The sequence below is a fragment of the Passer domesticus genome, unplaced genomic scaffold, assembly GCF_036417665.1.
Source record: "Passer domesticus isolate bPasDom1 unplaced genomic scaffold, bPasDom1.hap1 HAP1_SCAFFOLD_58, whole genome shotgun sequence".
NCBI classification, from domain to species: domain Eukaryota; kingdom Metazoa; phylum Chordata; class Aves; order Passeriformes; family Passeridae; genus Passer; species Passer domesticus.
In genome coordinates, this window is record NW_026990164.1 from 500,915 (window position 1) to 518,622 (window position 17,708).

Here is a 17,708-nt window from a genome sequence, read left to right on the forward strand (position 1 = left end):
AATGCAACTCCTTCTCATGAAAACACCAGAGATCCTTCTCCTGCCACTCCCTGCTGAGGAGCTGGTGCTGTAGAGCTGTGCTGAAGCCCCCAGGCAGTGCTTCTGCTGTAGCCCCGGGAGCAAGCAGCGTTCCCGACTGAATCCCGGCCGAGGGGCTCTGCCTGCAGGGCTGTGAGCGCTGCCCGAGGGCGGCAGCAGGGCCCTCAGGAGGCAGCACTCAGCCCCAGGGCAGCACGCAAGGTTATCTGCACTTTCTCTGGTAACTTCCCCTGCCAGCCTCTGGAACAGGAAAACAAAAGCAAAGCAGTACAGGGTTTCCTTGTTTCTTAGGGGAAGCATTACTGCAATTTGGTTTGAAGCTAGAAGAGAGTAGATTTAAAGTAGATATTAGAGATATTTTTATTAAAGGAAGGGGATGAAAAGCTGGAAGGGTTTGCCCAGAGAAGTTGTTGTTGGTCCATCTTTGAAGGTGTTCAAGGCCAGCTTACATGGGGCCCTGGGCAACCTGATCAGGATGAAGATGTCCCTGCTCACAGGTGTTGGACTAGATGGTGCCTAAAGGTGCCTTCCAACCCAACCCAAACTCTTCTAGGAATCTGTGATTCTTTTTCCCATATTAGTGTGCCATTGTTATACTTGAAGTTCTTTGGGATAACAAAGAGATGTTACCCAGCTCTGGCAAGTTTTCTCGCCCTTTCCATCATCACCCTGTCTAGTGCCTTCCACTTAGAAGCTCCTCTTTGGTCCCTGCAGGCTTTAGCCTACCACCTGTTGATGGCACAGCTTCTAGAGTGCAGAGAAAACACCCTGGTAGTGCCTTGAAGAAGAAGGTCTTGAAGAAGCAGGACAATGTGTCCCTACTGCCCAATAGGCCCATCATCCATGGGGCTGGCAGCTTCCCACGCAGCTCCTCAGGTAAGCCTGCTCCATGACAGCTTTTTCCACACAGGTTTTTCCTTGCACAAGGAGTACAAACTGCCTCCTGCCTCAGCCAGCACAGCTGGGATCTTGGGTCCATAGTCTGTCCTGAGAACGAACAGCAAATCTACTTTTGAGTTACTCCAGCTTGGGAGTGCTGGAGCAGTGGTTCTTAGAGCTCTGTTGGAAAGCTGAGCTGAATCAAGTAGTGTAAAGGCCTAAGCTCTGGCTTTTGCCCATCCTGATAGTCCAAACTACAGCACTGGTGCCAGGAGGCAGCTGTGACTGCAGGGTGAGCTGCAGGGCTGTCTGCCAGGGTGTGCTCACCGTGCACCTGCGAGAACCACCACCATCAGTTGCTCACTCACCATCTGGCCCTCTGCCTGTGCTGCTGTCCAGTTCTGCAGCCAGCTTTTCTGCTATCCCAGCAAGGGCTGTCTCTGCAGGGCAGTCAGCAGCTTGGTGCAGTCGTGCTGCTGCTGCTCCCAGAAGTGCCCGAAGGCTCCTCGTTGCTGCCATCCCACAGCCTGCAGTGCCAAGAGGGAACAAGCAGTGCCTCCTGTGTCACCCAGCAAATACAGCGGCCGTGTGCAGCCGATGACACCAGGAGGGGCTGCCTGCTGCTCCCAGGCTGTTTGCTGCCTGCAGGAAATACACAGCAGACAGTCCCTAGTGGCTCTTTTCTCTCCTTTGTGGGCAGCCTGCCTGTGCTGTGATCCCAAGCAGGGTGAGATAAGAAGATGGCAGCTAGGAGTGATACTTCAATGCTCTTTTCTAGTGATGCTACTTCCATGCCCAGAATTGACCAGAACTAGCCTGAGGTGTCTCTCCATTCATACTGAATGCAGATGTGTATGTCTACAGACTTCTGCAGTGACATCACTGGTGTCAGTGGCTGGGGTACCTCAGGGACACCCAGATTAGCTCCTGTCTGAATATTTTTCTTGTTATGGTTCCTCCATACTTGGTGAGAATATGCAAGGTAGCACAAAAACCCTATAAAGTCTAGGGCAGTTCATCAAGATTCTGTGCAATATTTATACTCCATCATTGTAGACAGCTCAAATGTTTTCATCTACACATTAGAAAATGAGCTTTTTAGTGCACAACATGAAATTTTTGATTGGCAGTGCTTTTGATGACAAATGGGTTTCCTAAGAAATGCATTTATCATCTGATTTTCTTCATACCCTCTAAGTTTTTTTCCTTACCATAAAATTTAATTAAGGCAAACCCAGGTCAACTGATCAACAAGAGAGTGTGTCTGCCAACAAAGCGGATCTGTATTTGCATATTTTTATCCTCAGAGTGCATTTGGAAACCTTTTTAATCAACTGTCTAGTCTGGAAAGTATATTTTTCCACAAGAGAAAGCTTAGAACCTGCTGAGTTTGCAAACACATCCATTAGATGACAAATTTCACCTCAGCATCTTTGAAATACAGGCAGTGTGCACCTCTGAAAGAGTACAGATTGATGATGTTTGGAAAGAACAACATCCATAAAGTACTGCCTTCCCAATAGTACGGATACTAAAATGTATGTGCACTCAGCTGCCTGCTGTCTAGAATATTTGCAGTCTGTGGGAACAGAGGCGCTGTCAGGTGGGAAGGGTCAGGTATGGCTGTTCCCTGGTAGCTGCTCCGTGGGGATTGAGCTGGGCCCAGCAGGGCTGGCCTGTTCAGGCTTGGCTTGGTGCTGTCTCCAGGCAGCTGCAGGTCTCTCCTCAGGGAGCTGCAGAGGGCCCCTGTCCTCAGGGCTGGGGAAATCAGGGTGCTGAGACAAGAGGGGCACTGAGGGGTTCCCTCCTGGGCAGCGAGTGCTGCTGCTCAGCGCTGTCTGGCAGGGAGCGGGAGCTCTGCGGCCACAGGAACCTGCCGCTGGCCGTGGCACCTGTGGCCCTGGGGAGCTGGGGCTGCGGGGCAATTGTCAGGTTTAGCCTGGAGCTGTGCCCAGCTGGGGGGCTGGGAGAAAGCAAGGAGCCCCAGGAGCCAGAGAGCAGGGAAGTCTCTGAGCCAGTGCCAGCTGGCACCACAGGGAACCCTGGCTGGGAGATGGGGCTGCAGGCCGCTCCATGGCGGGGTGCCTTGCCCGGGCCGCAGCGCCCATGGCCGACCCTCTCCTTGCAGTGACCTCGCAGACGGCCACTGGTGCCCCGCGCCGAGAGGAGCCGCTCCGTGGGCATGGGCAGAAGGACAGAGCCTCTCCAGACCCACAGCACTCCTTGCTGGAGGCACTCTCCTTGCTCAGCAGCGATGACTGGTAAGAAAGGCCTTGTTCACTCTGTGTCCCTCTTGGCATTAACGTAGGTTAGAATTGTGTCTTGCTAGTACCTCTGAGCCCCCGAGAGCCCAGAGTGGACAAAGGGCACTCGTGAAACCAGAGCAGTGAGAGGATAAAGATTTGAGAGCAGCCTTTTCTTGGCTTTGCTCTGCAGCACTGCTCCAGCTGCAGCAGCTCCGTGCTGCTTCCTCGCTTTGCCTGTTGCTCCATGGAGCTGCAAAGGAAACCTTGAGGGGATGGCAGAAGTTTTGAGTGTAGAGATTTGGGTGCCTTGGGCCACTGGCCCAGTGGGACTGAGTAAGATTCCTCTCTGCCCCCACTGCTGACAGCAATGGCAGGTGACAGCGTCTCCCTGTGACCTCCTGCATGGGAGTCCCAGAAGCAGCTGCAGGGAGTTCCTCCAGGGACTTGTGCTGTCCAGTCCCTCAGCCTGCCATTACTCCTGAAGGGCTGATGGCAGAAGAGAAGGAAAAAGATATTAAATCCTCTAGGAATCTTGCACTTTTGGAATTCAACTTTTTCCTTCTCACTGCTTCATATGGGCCTGAGATGTTTTGTCAACACTCACCATGTGTCCCAAAATTATACACAGGCAGAAGGAGGCCCAGAGGTGATAACCCTACAAATGTTAGGTGATATTGGTTTCCTTTTTAATGTCCTTTTGATCACTCTCCAGTAGATGCTTCATTCACACAGGGGTAAGGACTCCGTACACACTGGGATGAGCATGAAAAATCTGCCACAATGCATCTCCTTGTGCAGTCACCTTTGTTTTGTCCTTTCTCTTCTGCTTTCTCTTCCCTATTTCTCTTGGGTGTCCTGTGAGGTGCAGAGAGCTTCTACAGGTGTGGGGGATCCGGATGACGCTCAGGGGTGCCTGTGGGATCAGTCGCCAGCCCTGTGCTGCAGCCCTGATGCCTCACATTCCTTCCTGTAGCTGAGGCCCTGCACAAAGTGCTGAGAGACAGAGTTGTTTGCACCTTTTAAATAACACGTTGCTGTTGTGGTGGTTGTTTTAGGTAGGGGGTTTTGGGAAAAGCCAGAGTTTCAACAGTTCTTGCTCAGAGGTGGAATCTTCTGGGACATCCTGCTGCTTTTTGGGGGAATATGTGAGGTGGAATGGAGGGGGTGACAGAGAGGCCTAGATGGCAGAGGGGAAACTCAGCTCCAGAGTGCCAGTGCAGACTCTCAGTGCTGAACTGCCTGCTGGGGCTGACAAAAAAGGAAAATGCCCCAATAACAGCTCGGTGGGACTGTGTCTCAGGGACAGGCACAGGGAGGTGACAAGAAACAGCAGCTTGGTCTGGTCTACAGCTTCTAGGAAGCAGTGCCAGGGGGGCATCATGTGCCAGAGATTTCAGAAAGGCTGTCTGCTTAAATGGCCACTCTGAAACCCCTCTATTCACCTCTTGGATTTGTGTAGGCTTTTGACAGCCACATCATCCTGTGGCAACCTTTTCCATAACTAAATTAAGTACTCCTTGAAAAGCACCTCCCATTGTTTGACAGAGCTGCCAGCCTGATAATCTCAGCAGGTGCTGCCTTGGGGGAGAGAAAAAAATAATCTTCTGCCTTTCAGGGAGCTGAAGGAGGAGGGACTCTACAACATCAAACACCTGGCTGGGTCCCATTCAGAGGTCCTGCTTTCCAGACTTCATGACGTTTGCTTGGCAGTTACCAACGAGGTGAGAACATTGTTCTGAATTGTCCCACATACTTCATACATGGTGTGTAGAGCAGGTATGTGCTTGTTCATCTCCATGTGTGCTCAGGGTCTGCCTTCATTTCTGCTTTTAGACCTTCTATTTCTAATTTCTGTCAGCTATCTGTAGGATCTGTGGGTACATGTAGCTGTATTTACTGGTAAGTTGGGTATCTGACACTTGTCTTTGAGTGTGGTGCACTTATAATGCAATGTGCAAATGCAGAAACTGAGACACTAATGAGGTTATTTGCCAGAGTCCCAGTCTCTGCCCAAGCTGTAATTCAACACTGCAAATTGGTCTGTGGGTCTGAGCCTGTGTTTTCTGTTTCCTGGCTGAGTGCTTCAGCTGCTGGTGTTGTTTTTTGAACAGGAGCACCTGACTCTTCTATCTTTATTATTTGTGCTTTTATGATTTGAAAGCAGCCCTTGCTTCAGTTTTCTAGTCAAAGGGCTTAAAATCAAAGCTGTGAACATTTTAGAAGAGTTAAGTAGAACACTTGAATGAAATATTTTTTTTTAGGCCTGCAGTAAGCAGGTCTGAGACCAGAAATTGGTGCCAGAGTAAAAGCCTTTCTGTACTTGTGCTCTCCTGCTCTTACTGTACTTTGATGTTTCTCTGGACACAGTGGGATGTGTTGTCATTTTTCTGGGACTTCTGTTGAAGGCAACTGGTTTTCTTTTCAAGGTGATTCTTATGTTTCCCCTCATGACTTGTCCAGGTGGCCAACCTCCGTTCCAAGGTGTCCTACTCTGCAATTGTCACTCTGGGAGAGCTCTTTGTGACCTTGAAGAAGAACATGGACTCTGAGGTGGATGAGGTTGCTTGGGTCCTTCTGCAGATGGTGTCCAACTCCCCAGAATTTGTTCAGAAAGCAGCCAGTCAGACCCTGGGGATCATGGTGGAGAATGTGACTCCTGCACGAGCAATGACTGCTGTCATGGACATGGGAGTCAAGTAGGTTGTTCTTCTTTTAGTGATATTCTTCACCTTCTAGTGTGTGGGAGGGAGAAGGGATGAGACAGAGAATGGGAATGGTGGGAGGGAAGGGTCCTGTATGCTGCATCTTCTGTGAACTCAGTGACTTCATTCTCCAATCAACGTCATTTCTCTCTTCTTGTCACCTGTTTCTGCCCTCCTGCAGCCTATTAGTTCTCAGAATCCCAGAACTTTAGAATATGGGGAGTTGGAAGGGGCCCATCAGGACCATTGAGTCCAGCTCCTGGCCTTGCACAGAACAGCCCAAGGGTCACACCAAGTGCCTGAGATTGTTGTCCAAATGTTTCTTCAACTCTGTCAGGCTTGGTGCTGTGACCACTGCCCTGGGGAGCCTGTTCCAGTGCCCAACCACCCTCTGGGTGAAAAACCTTTTTCCTGATACCCAAATGAAAGCTCCTCTGACTCAGCTTCCTGCTGCTTCCTGGAGTTCTCCCAGGCTGTCAGATTTTCCTAGCTGTGGTGACTGGTGGGGAAGTGAAAGTGCCTGCAAAGGCTGAGGATAGAGCCTTGTGCTTTTGTGGCAAGAGGGACAATTGCAATTGCAGCTGTGAGTGGTGTTTGGTATTTCACAGCACTAACCACAGGGGCCCTGGGAAAACCATGTCTCCTCATGATGCCATTAGCTTGAGAAAGGAGGAGGGTACTTGCTGGGGTGTGGAGCACATGGGGGACAATCTGCTGGGTGTGGCACAGCCTGCACAGCAGGTGCAGCTCCTGCCAAAAGGACTCTTGTGTGACTGTCCTGGCCATAGAACTCTACTTTCTATTCAAACTCATGTTTCATGTTAGCCTTGGGATGATAAATCACTTTAAAGGCACCTTCACAGCCTGACTGCCATGGGACAGTTGAAGCACATGCTGCTTTAAATGTTGGTGCTGGGCCTGATAGTTCCCAAGAGACACTCTCTAGAACAGGACAGCCTGGCTAAACTGCCTGTCCCTCCTTTCCTCAGCTTTGGAATAGGGTAAAACATTCAGATGTCTCCGTTGCCAAGCCTCACAGAAGAAACAGGCTGCATTGCTGGATATTCTGAAACTTCATGGCCCACAACATGTTTTCCCTGCATTTGTTTTTTTCCAAAGATCTGCAGATTTGGGGATCATGGGTGGAAAGAGCCTCAATCCCGCTGCAGCTCTGTGTACTGGGTGCCCTCTGATGGGTCAGCATGAGTTGTCTTTAATTTCTAAATCATTCATATGTAATCTATTTCCTTAATCTTTCTCAGAGTAAATACTGTGAAAGGAGCTGGGTATCAGAGAGTGCAGGGAGACTGAATTCCTCCCTCTGCCTTGCAGGCAGTCCTTCTGTAGAATGCTAGCTTTGTGTTTACCTGAGTTCAGAACCTTCTAGCGGTGTCTAAAGTTGCAGGGAGAAGCCAGGCCTCCTTCCCCCAGCAAGGACAGGGAGCAGGCTCTGGCCAAGGCCTGTGCTGCTGCTGCTCCTTCTCCCTGTGCCCCAGGGTTTGCTCTCTCCTTCCCAGGAGCCGTCACGCCCAGGTGCGGAAGTGTGGGGCCGAGCTCCTCCTGTCCCTGATGGAGAGAATTGGAGTCACAAAGCTGGCAGGCACAGCCAGGGCTGAGAGGCTGGCACACGTGGCAGGGAAGCTTGCTCAGGACTGTCACCAGGACACAAGGTAATGATCTTCATTTCACCTCCTAAAACAGGAAAAGCCTTTTGTGTCTGGTTATAAAGGTAAAACCCCACAAGAGTGGAAACTGAAGGAAATATGAAGTTCCCTCACTGTGTGAATAAGGGTCATAGAAGCATGGAATATGCTGAGTTGGAAGGGACCCATCAGGGTCATCCAGTCACACCCCTGGCCATATGCAGTGACCCCAAGAGTCACTGCATGTGCTTGAGAGCATTGTCCAAAGGCTTCTGGAGCTCTGTCAGCCTTGGTGCTGTGACCACTGCTCTGGCTTGCCTGGGCAAATGACTGTACTGGGTAACCTGAGGTTGGCCAGCAGAAATGAGCATTGCCAACTTCCTATGGCTTGAAGGATTCTTTACTGAGATCAAAAGAGCTCAGATGAGCCAGTCCAACAGTTTTCTTTGGCCTTGGGTGCACAACACAAAGCCAAAGTGTTGGCTAATATTCATTACTGAAGGATCCCAAACATTTGTTTTTCATTAATTTAATACATTCCTATAAATATTTCAGGGGTCTTTAGCCAACATATTCAGTCTTTCTGAACTTGGTCTGCAGATTTCTAGAATGCTGTTATCTGTGGCTCAATGACCTCCAAATTTCTTCTTGAAGAAAACTGTGGTTTCCCAGTGGCAAAATCAACCCAAACCACCAAAGTCCCCTTACTCTGATGATGAAATTCCCATTAATAGCTGCCAAGAACACCAGAGCAACTAGCTGCCCCTGTGCATACATATAGTATAGAATAATCAATAGGATGCATGAGGTGTTTTGTCCTGGCTTCCCTGCCAGTTAAAGAAAGGCAAATTATTGTGCAATGGCAGCAAGACACTGCTAATAGGCTCTGACAACAAAGCAGATGTGTTTTGCTTGTTGTCTGGGATCCTTTGATCCCACAGGAGCACACCCACAGTTTCAGAGTGAAATGGTATTTTTCTGTTGCCCCACATTCTCCTCTTGCCTCCTGTGTTCATCTGACAGCACTGTGCAGTATCAACTGGAGGTAAATCTCCCTCTTTGCTGAGTAGGTAATGCCTTCTTGTGCAAGGATTGCACATGATGAATTTAAGGTATAAGCCTCTTCTGTTCACACTCTTCCTTTGTTTGTTCACTTTTCTTTCCTTTCCTCCCTCCCTTCCTTCCTTAGGCATTATGGACAGAAGATGGTGAAGATGTTGCTCAATCATCAAAAATTTAAAATGCTTTTGGAGCGATCTCTTTCCACCCATGACCTGGAAGATATTCTGACAAGAATGCAGAAGAAAGTAAGTGCTTGGCAGTAGAAATGGCTCCTTGGTGCAAGTATTGCCACTGCTAATATGAGATCAAACATCCCCAATCTGTCTTGATCTCATTCCTCTTCTACTGAATCATTTTTCTCCTGGGAGTGAGATGTTAATCCTCAGCCTGTTCATCTGCAAACCACAAAGAAATTGATGTTATTAGGGAAAAAGTGGGGTTTGGAATATTTTCAATATCATTCACAAAGAAGAAAGGGAAAGAGAGCAAATGGGTTTACATTTAAGTGTAAGCCCCCACCATGCTCTCCCTCCTCTGCCCAGTAAAGCAATTAAGTGAGAATAGTGCTTCTGAAGAGAACAGAGTCTTTGCAAAAGATACTGGAAGTAGTAGTACTAAAAATTTCCAAATTTACAAAAGATGGCCAAGTCAATCCTAGTTACTACAGTTACAGTCTTTTGGGAATACTGCCCTGCTGTCAAGCTCTGTGGAACTGGAAAAATCTTGGTGAATTCAGCAGCATCCAGTGGAAACTCCTTTGGGTTTTTTTTTTTGGGTTTTTTTTTTTTTTTTTTTTTGGGGGGGGGGGGGCAGGGATTTTATTTTTTTTATCGACATTACAGAAGGGAGCATGCCTTTGTTCAGGCACAGGGACAGTGAGTGTTGAACCAAATCCTTCCAACACAATGGGCCAACCCCCAGAGAGTCCAGATTTTTCTGTTGCTTCTGTTGTTTACGAACACTTGTTGCCTGTCAGTTTGCATTATTCCCATTTATGCTCAAGACTAATGAATTTGGGATTTTAGACTGCTGCTCAGTCTGGTAGCACCCATAACCTGCCTTGGGCTATTGAAAACAAAGAGTTGGCATCACTGAATCCCTGGGCTGTTTCTATCTGCAAGTTAGGAAATGTTTCCCTAAGCCTTGGTAGCAGTGATCCTGGTTCTAACTTGTGTTTTAAACAGGGAATTTCCTATTTTATACTCTAAAGATTGATGGGGTTTCTCTATGTCTTTGTAGGGGATGGAAAACCAGAAGGCTGAACGCCCATCTGTCAAGGAGCTGGTGAAGAAGAGGAACGATGGCTCCAAGAAGCCCCAGGCCACATTGTCTTCTAGCAAACGGTACTGAGCACTTTATTCAGATGTGACAAAGCACATGACAAGCTGTACATGTCTCTTCCTCAGGAAAATCTTTCTGGCAGAGATGGCCAGTGACACAGATTGTTCTCTTTCCCTACAAATGCTCTATGATAAAAAAAAGTCTACTTCTGCATTAGGCTGAACACAACTTCTTTGGAGGGGTTTTCACAATTGAGAGACAAAAAGACCCCATTGGTTGCAGCTCAGACGATCCAGTGCAGTGGCAAGGGCAGTGGTATGGAGGCTATGACAGGGCCAAGTTTCTGCTGCCTGACTTGGGACAAGGAAATTCAACCAGGGCTTTTTTTTCATCTGAGTGGAGTCTTTTCCTGATGGGTGTTTTGATGAGAAGTCTCAGTCTAGAAGGAGGATGCCATTCCACAAAGATGCAGTTCTCATGCATGTGGTTTGGCCTGGCTGAATCATGGTTTTCTTACCCTGAAACAGTATCAAGTTTGAGTAGTAAGTAGCAATGCAATTCCTGATCAACTTCAGGCAACAGGTGTCTCAATGTGGACTTTTTGTCTTGATATTCCTGTCCTTCATCTGATTTGCTTGATGGAGACAGCATGTTTGGTTTCCTTTGTCCTGTGCTGCAATCAGCATTTAAGACAGGAATTTGGTCCTTGCTGTCTCTTCATGGCAGTTGCAGAGCTACTTGTACCTGTTCTCCTCTGATCACAGAGGGGATTTATTTAGCTCTGTCATGCTCAGCAGTGGCAGGAAAGTGACCACATGCCTCAGTAGCATAGCTAGCATCTTTCCATGTTCATGGAAGAGACAGGTTGATCCAGGAGAATTGTTCCCAGTGGGGTTGTTAAGCTGTGGATTTAGTCTCTAGGGAAGCAAATGAAATGTGAGTGTAGGTCTGGGGTGTCTGGCTTCTGTTTTTATCTCTGTGACTGATTTTCTGAATCCTTCACATATGACCCTGTTCATCTGTTCAGATGCATCTGAGCTATTTTTGCAGATTGTCATGCCTGGTTGTAGAGACACTTCTCCAGAGTGATGAGTTTCCTTATTATGAGACACAAACATCCCATATGAGGAGCCACTTAAACTTGGAAGTAGTGTGTCTCTTTCTCCACAAAGCAATGTGACCTGTGTGCCTTGGCAGCCATCTGAAGATAGATCAGATGCATCTCATCCTTGCTTTTTCTGAGTGAGCACTGGCGAGAATGTTCCTTGCAGATTGTCTCCCAAAATGATTGTCATTAGGTCCACATTGTTTTTCAGAGCCTCATGACTTTCCAGCTTGAAATCACATCATTAGAAAAGCTACTGAAGATGTTTTGCTCACAATTTACTGAAGGTATTATCACCAACAGGTCCTCATTTGGTTTTATTTTCCAGGGTGAAATCTACCTCTGATGGATGCCTCCTACACCGTGCACAAGCCCAGGTCACGTTACCTCCGGTTGAGGAAGAAACGGAGCTGCTCCAGAAGCTTTACAATCTCCTGGAGGCCAAGGGGTTTCAGACGCGCATGGAAGGAGTGTCACTCCTCCAAGACCTGTGCAAAACCAGCCCCCAGCTCATCTCCACTAACATTGTCCAGGTATGTAGTGTATCTTCATTGCTCCTTTCCTTTAGCTCCTTTCCTAAGCCTGCAGCAGTAAAGTTAATTCAGTGTGTCTTGGCACTCCATCCTGGCTGTTTGGGACATGCTGGTCCCTCTTACCCAGGCAAATTTAATTCAGGTCCAGGCTTCAGGACAAGTTATTTCAGTCCAGCTGTATTTGTCTGGCAGGTGCCTATTGATGCTGTTCATCGATGATGACAGAATTTTCTGCTGGTGTGACTGCTGCTCTCTCCTACTCCCAGCTGGGTTAAGTGAAGGCAATCCAGCCACTGAAAGCATGGCAATTATTCTCTAGACCAAAAATGGGTTTACCTAGGGAAGAGAAGATCAGACTGGGATGGTTTAAACCCAGGGTTTTTTTAAGAATACTTCCATATACTCCATCTAGTCTTGCACAGGCACAACTCTGGCTCTCATTTCCATCCTTGTTCCTATTCCTCTTGGTAAAGACAGTGCTCACCCTTTTTGGGGGGTCTTTTTTTCTCCTTGGAAAAGGAGGAAAACAGCTAAGGACTCATCTCTGCCATCTCCTCCCAGTAGCTGCTTTTCCCCTTTCTCCAAGAAAAGGTGCCTGATGATGTGTCTGTCAAGGGACTGAACCTGCTCTAATGAGGGCTGTACAGCTCATTAAATTCCAGAAGTCTACCTGTTACTTAGAGAAATGGTCTGCATCCTGGAAGAGTTGATCAGAGCCCTGCACTTCTCCAGATACTGCTGCTGAGACAAACAAAAGAAAACTTAGATCTCCTCCTGCCATAGTTTTGGCAAAATCCTAATTGCCCTCAGTACTTGAGGCAACTGTGTAGAAAACCGGGCATTGTAAACATCTGCTTCCATACTTCTAAAGCAAAGGTAGTCTTTAGCATGAATAAATGGAATGGATTTAATGATTTACAGATGGAGTGAAATACCATAGGAACTATTCTGTCCCCAACCAAACCTCTTAAAAACAGAAGAAAATCTTTCTAGCAGCATGAGGTTGTGCCACCATTCCAGTGAGTGGCCCACAGGAAAAGAGTGAAATTGTGCAAGCAAGTGCTGACCTGACAGAAAGTATCTCTCTCATCTTTTACATTGCTGACTGCTACATCCACTCTTCAAACAAGGACATGTGAATCCAGCTTTCATGTTCTTTGTTCTATTCACAGATTTTTGATTATTTTGTCCTGAGAATATCTGACAGCCACAAGAAAGTGAAGCAGAAGGCGCTGGACGTGCTGGCTGAAATCACAGGTGTCCTGAAAGATGCCTTGAACCCGGTGATCATTGGTTTGCTGGAAGGAATAACAAAGAACCTGAACTCCAAGGATCCCAGGGTTCGTGCCGCAGCTGTGAAAGCGCTGGAAGAATCCATTGCTCATTTAGGTAAGGCTGAGCCCTGGCATGGACTCTCCTCACCTGTGTCTCTGTCTCTCTGACACAAGAGAGTGCTGAGTGCCTTGATAGCTGCTGTTGTCTGTGGAAAGCTCCAGCTGGCATCCCCCAGAAGCTGTGCAGGTGCAGTCCTTATGCACCAGTCCCCCAACAGGCTTGAATGTGATCAGCATTTCCCAAAAGTCCCAGGAGCCCTTGGCTCTGTGCTGCCTGTCTGAAGAGCAAGTCCCAGACTACAGCTTTGCTGCAGTTCAGAGGCAAAGGGGGTTTGGAGTTTGATTGGGTCCCGTTTGACTTCCCAAATGAATAGCTTTGCTCTTGGCATGAAGGGAGACTGACCCATCAGAGCTCCTGCAGAGCAGCCACCGGGAATGCTCTACATGATAGGCATTAGCTGCCTATTTACCCCTTTTCTTCTTTGTCTTCTATTTTCAAAGGGGAACTTAGGATTTGCCAAGTTCATTTCTTTATAACAAATAGGTATAAACCCAGCTGTCAATGGTGCCTTGTTCCACATGTTGTTTTGCATGGGGCAAGATGTCTACAGCAGTTAGCTACATAGGCAAAGGCTGCCCTAAATTCCTTTGCCACACAGATTTATGTCAGCTCTGAAAATGCCACACTGGGGAAATGTGCCTGAAAATAGGAGTGTTGAAGAGGCAGGTCTTCAAGGGGAGTTGCCACTTTCTCCTCCTCAGCTGCTCTGTGAACTCAGGAACTGCCTGACTCGGTGCCTTTCTGTGTCCCAAGTATGGGGTTCTTCCTTTTTGCTCTGGGATGCAAAACCATTTCACTACTTACATGTGACTGAACTCTTGAGGTCCCTGATGGGAAATGTTTTAACATAGCTCCTGATACAGAAGACAACTTTGCATTTACAAATGTGAAAGGAGAGCTTTTCTTTTGCAATTTAAAACCTTGCCAAGCAGGCTGGAAGGAATGAAGAAAAGGATTCAAAAACCAGCAGAAATGTACTTTATTTTATAGAATGGGGTTGCCCCTGCCCTTTCCCTCTGCACTGTCCCTTGTCCTATGGCCTCAGAAAAGTGAGCAGAAACATGTGTTTCACTTGTAGATAAAGTGTCACTGCTGAAGGAGTTCAGCTACCAGTGGAATCACCTGAGTGGCCAAGCTCTGCTGGATGTCACGGAGTGTATCACAGGTATGGCCTCCCCTTCTAGGCCAAGAGGTCTTCCCAGGGAGTATTTACAGGCAATGCCTGTGAACAGACAGCAGAGTAGCTCCGCCAAACCAGGAGGTGCTGAGCTTGTCCCTCCTGCCCAGTGCCCAAGGCAGGTGTATTTGGCAGGTTTCCCTGGCTGCTGCAGAGCTGTGCAGCACCTGAGATGGGGGCAGAGCTCGGCCTCGGGGCTGAGCTCCCACTGGGGCATCTCAGAACCCAGCTCCAGGAAAGGGAGGGGCTCAAAATACCCCAGCTGGCCCCTCTCTTGGAAGCTCAGGGACATCTGTCATCTTTTAGGGAAAATGGTGGCAAATGCTGTTTCAGGGGACCAGTTTGTTTTGTCCTCACAGAACTCTTGTTTTTCTCTTGGAAAGCTTTGAGGCTGAACTGTGCAGAGCCTGGGGTCACAGCTTAGGTCAAAAGTCAACAGACGTATTAGAGGCAGGGATTTAGTGCAAGGCAGCCTTTGGAGGCAGAGGGGCAGAAGCAGAGTGCTGAGGCTCCCTGCCTGTGCTGTCAAAGTGGCACTGGACTGAGCATTTCAGGGTGTGCAAACAGTGTCTGCCTGTGTCAGCACTGTCCCAAATGTTACAAATGCAGCTGATAATTGATTCCTCAGAGGTGCTTGTTATGTCAGCAATACCCAAAGAATGGGAAAATTATAATCCCAATATATACTAGAACAGACTATTGATAGTCTTGCTTTATCTGGGGCTAAAGCCACTGCTAATTAGGCCAACATCTTTGAATGCAAGGTTTAATACACTTTGTGTCTCCATTAGGAATCTCAAAAGGGCATGTTCAGCGATTGGGAATGTCAAAGGCCCTTTAAAGAGCTTTGAAAAAAGTAGATCTCCAGCAACAGGGAATTTAGTTTTACAGATCTTTTGATCTCTTTTTCAAATAAAGGAATGAAACATAAATTAGGACTACTTTAGAAAAAGTAGATGTTCTCTCTGAGATTCAGTAGGAAGAGACAGCTGTTCCTTACCTTCAATAGTCACCAATATCTTTAATTGTATTTAAACTCAAGTGAATTCCCATGTTAAAATGGGTACCATAACCCTTTTCCTGCTTAGCACAATTGGGGTTTGGGTACTTTCAGGAGCTGTTTTAATATTGATGACTGCCAGTGGATTAAAAGCTTAGAGAAAATAAAGTCTCTTCCACCACAGAATAATAAATGGCTACTAGATAACATTTTGCCTGATCAGAAAATAAGAATGGTCTCCAGAGCTTTTCATCTTTGATCTTTCAGCCAAATCTGCCATGCAAGGAGCCTGTTGGTAGTAAATTTTTGTCTGTGATATAGTTTGGTTCAGAAAATGAGCAGAGAGCAGATTTCAGAGACAATATGAGAAAACACTTGTGTTTTGGATGAATTTCAGTCCCCTGTGTAGCATTTTGCTCTTTCTATGCCCCTACTTCAGTGGACATTATAAGAAAAAATGCCATTAACATTGGGAGGGGAAATGGCATTAAAATGTGGAGATGCTCAAATGCCACAGCAATGGGGTCTAGCTAATTCTCTAAGACACCCTGAGGTTTGAAACAGCTGCTTGTTGGAAGCCCCAGAAGCATTCTGCCAAAGACACCAGCTAGTCACTGATGTTTCCAATCCAACTGCCAAGCAGCAGCCGTCTCTGGTGGGCAGGAGTTTTGAGGTGTGTTCTAATACTGCCCTTTGCTGTGTGCCATTGAGCAAAGGGAAGAGCCAGATTAAACGTTTGGCACTTGACATCAAAGTTATGAAAATGGAATCATCCCTTTTATTAGAAATCTCTCAATTTTCTGTCCACGGTGCATTTCCGAATCTTCAGTGTGGGTTTAGACAACTTCTTAATGGAAATAAAAAGCAACTGGACATTTCATTCATTGCTCATGCAGAAAGATAATGTGAAATAATTTAGTAAAGGGACAAAGTCTGCCACAGGGACAAGGCTGTGGTTGGAGAAATTAGTCCTGAGGGATTGGTGGTTCTGTTTCCAGGATGATCAGCTGCTTTGCCCGTTTCTGGATCATGGGGCTCTGTGCTATTTTGCTGATCTTAGCCAGAAGGCTTCCAATTAGCAAGAGCAGAGGTAGATCCCTGTTTGCATTAAGGCTGGTGGTTGAGAAGCTGTGTCTCTCTCCCGGCAGTGCTTGTGGAGTGGGTTTATGCCAGGAGCCCTGAAGTGGTCCAGCACGACGCCCTGCCCGTGCTCTGGTCCTTCCTGGAGAACAAGGCGCTGCCGGTGCGAAGCGCCAATGTCCGCACTGTGGCCACCAAGCTTGCCTCTGCCCTCCACAAGGTGATGGGCACCAAGCTGAAGAGATGTGCTGCCAGCCAGCCTCCACATGTGCGGGAAAACCTCTCCAAAATGTTGGGCTGGTGAAGGCATGATGTTCTCCAGAGAGATGACAACGTGCTGAGTTGGACACCTCCAGATCTGCCTTGTTAGCTGTGCCAAAAGAGACCAAATGCTAAGGAAGGGTGTGCACCTGCCCCCTCTCTCTCCATCGCCCTTCCTAGTCATGGCATGGGGGGCCTGAAGCAACTCCAGACTGAGGACAAGGTGAAGGCTGATCATGGCTCAGCCTCACACAGAGGTGAGGGGGAGCTGGGCCAATCTCTGGTGGGAGGAAGGGTCTTGTGGCAGCCCAGAGAGCCTGTGCACATTGCCAGGGAACAGCTGTGCCTGCATGTGCCCCTGCAATGAGCTGTGCTGCTGCCAGTGCCTGTGGAGCTGGAGGGCTGCTCAGCTGTGGGGCAGGCAGAGGAGCAGGAGGGTGCATGTGCAGCTGAGCCATTGCTGGGGAGCACAGGGCTCTGGGCTCCCTGCTGTCCCAGGGCAGCCCAGAGGCCAGGGTGCTCCTGTGGCAGCCCTGTGGAAGTGGGCCAGGGTTTTACCTTGTCCTGCCTCAAGTGCCTGCCAGCAAGAGCATGTTTCCCTGTGCAGCTCTTTAGAAGTTTGCAGGATGTCTGTCCCATGAAATATGGAGCTTTAGCTGCTTTAGGTTTGCATTGTGGCCCCTGTTAAAATTTCTGTCTCCATTTTGCAGATCGGACTGGTTACAGTCTTACTGAGAAGGTTCCTCTGGACAATTCCCATGGTGCCTTACCCACAAAGTCCTTGCCTGCTGTACAGAAGAGCTCTCTTTTCTCCAAGTTCAGGAAGAAGCTGCTGCCTGTATGAAGATTGTTTGAAGAATAGGATTTATATGTTAGGTTTTGTAGTAGATGTACATATGTTCTGATCCTTAGATGTAGTTTTGAATAAATGTGTTTTGATTGTACCTTTAAATCTTGATTACATATTTTTAATTGTATATATTTTATACTGATGATGAAAAAAAAGTAAATAAATAAATTAAATTTAAATAAACCAGGAGAAGAATGTGAGACCAGGTCCTGCTAGCCTAGAGATGGTGGGAGTGCAGCTCACTCAATGTGCCAGTGTCTCACCACATCCTTTCCTCCTCACTGGGCCTCTCCTCTTCCTCTTTGGCCATGTTTTCTTTGTGTCATTTGTGCTGCTCTTTGTTACTTGGCATTATGACAGGGCCACCTGTTGACTTGTTTGGGGGACAATGGATCCAAAAGATCCGCTATAGTCAAAAGCTTTCTACCTAGGTGTGTTCTGTGCTCAGAAAAAGC

At 47.7% G+C, this 17,708-nt stretch overlaps 1 protein-coding gene across 1 annotated transcript; it reads left to right on the forward strand.

Moving 5' to 3' along the window:
- The first annotated feature begins 2,991 nt into the window (after positions 1 to 2,991).
- Positions 2,992 to 17,355, forward strand: LOC135292912 (TOG array regulator of axonemal microtubules protein 2-like). The gene is made up of 10 exons (XM_064406969.1): positions 2,992 to 3,179; positions 4,780 to 4,885; positions 5,625 to 5,860; positions 7,384 to 7,536; positions 8,699 to 8,816; positions 9,811 to 9,914; positions 11,286 to 11,490; positions 12,663 to 12,879; positions 13,964 to 16,660; positions 17,114 to 17,355. Exons 1-9 carry the CDS (start codon positions 2,992 to 2,994, stop codon positions 14,449 to 14,451), a joined length of 1,815 nt encoding a protein of 604 aa, XP_064263039.1. The 3' UTR covers positions 14,452 to 16,660; positions 17,114 to 17,355.
- The last annotated feature ends 353 nt before the right edge of the window (positions 17,356 to 17,708 follow it).

What these genes read in the sequence shown, in the direction of transcription:
- LOC135292912 (XM_064406969.1), top strand. Translation starts at nt 2,992, where the DNA reads ATGGCGGGGTGCCTTGCCCGGGCCGCAGCGCCCATGGCCGACCCTCTC. An exon ending in TTGCTCAGCAGCGATGACTG is followed by an intron (nt 3,180 to 4,779) that starts GTAAGAAAGGCC and finishes TCTGCCTTTCAG; the next exon opens with GGAGCTGAAGGAGGAGGGAC. An exon ending in GTCATGGACATGGGAGTCAA is followed by an intron (nt 5,861 to 7,383) that starts GTAGGTTGTTCT and finishes TCTCCTTCCCAG; the next exon opens with GAGCCGTCACGCCCAGGTGC.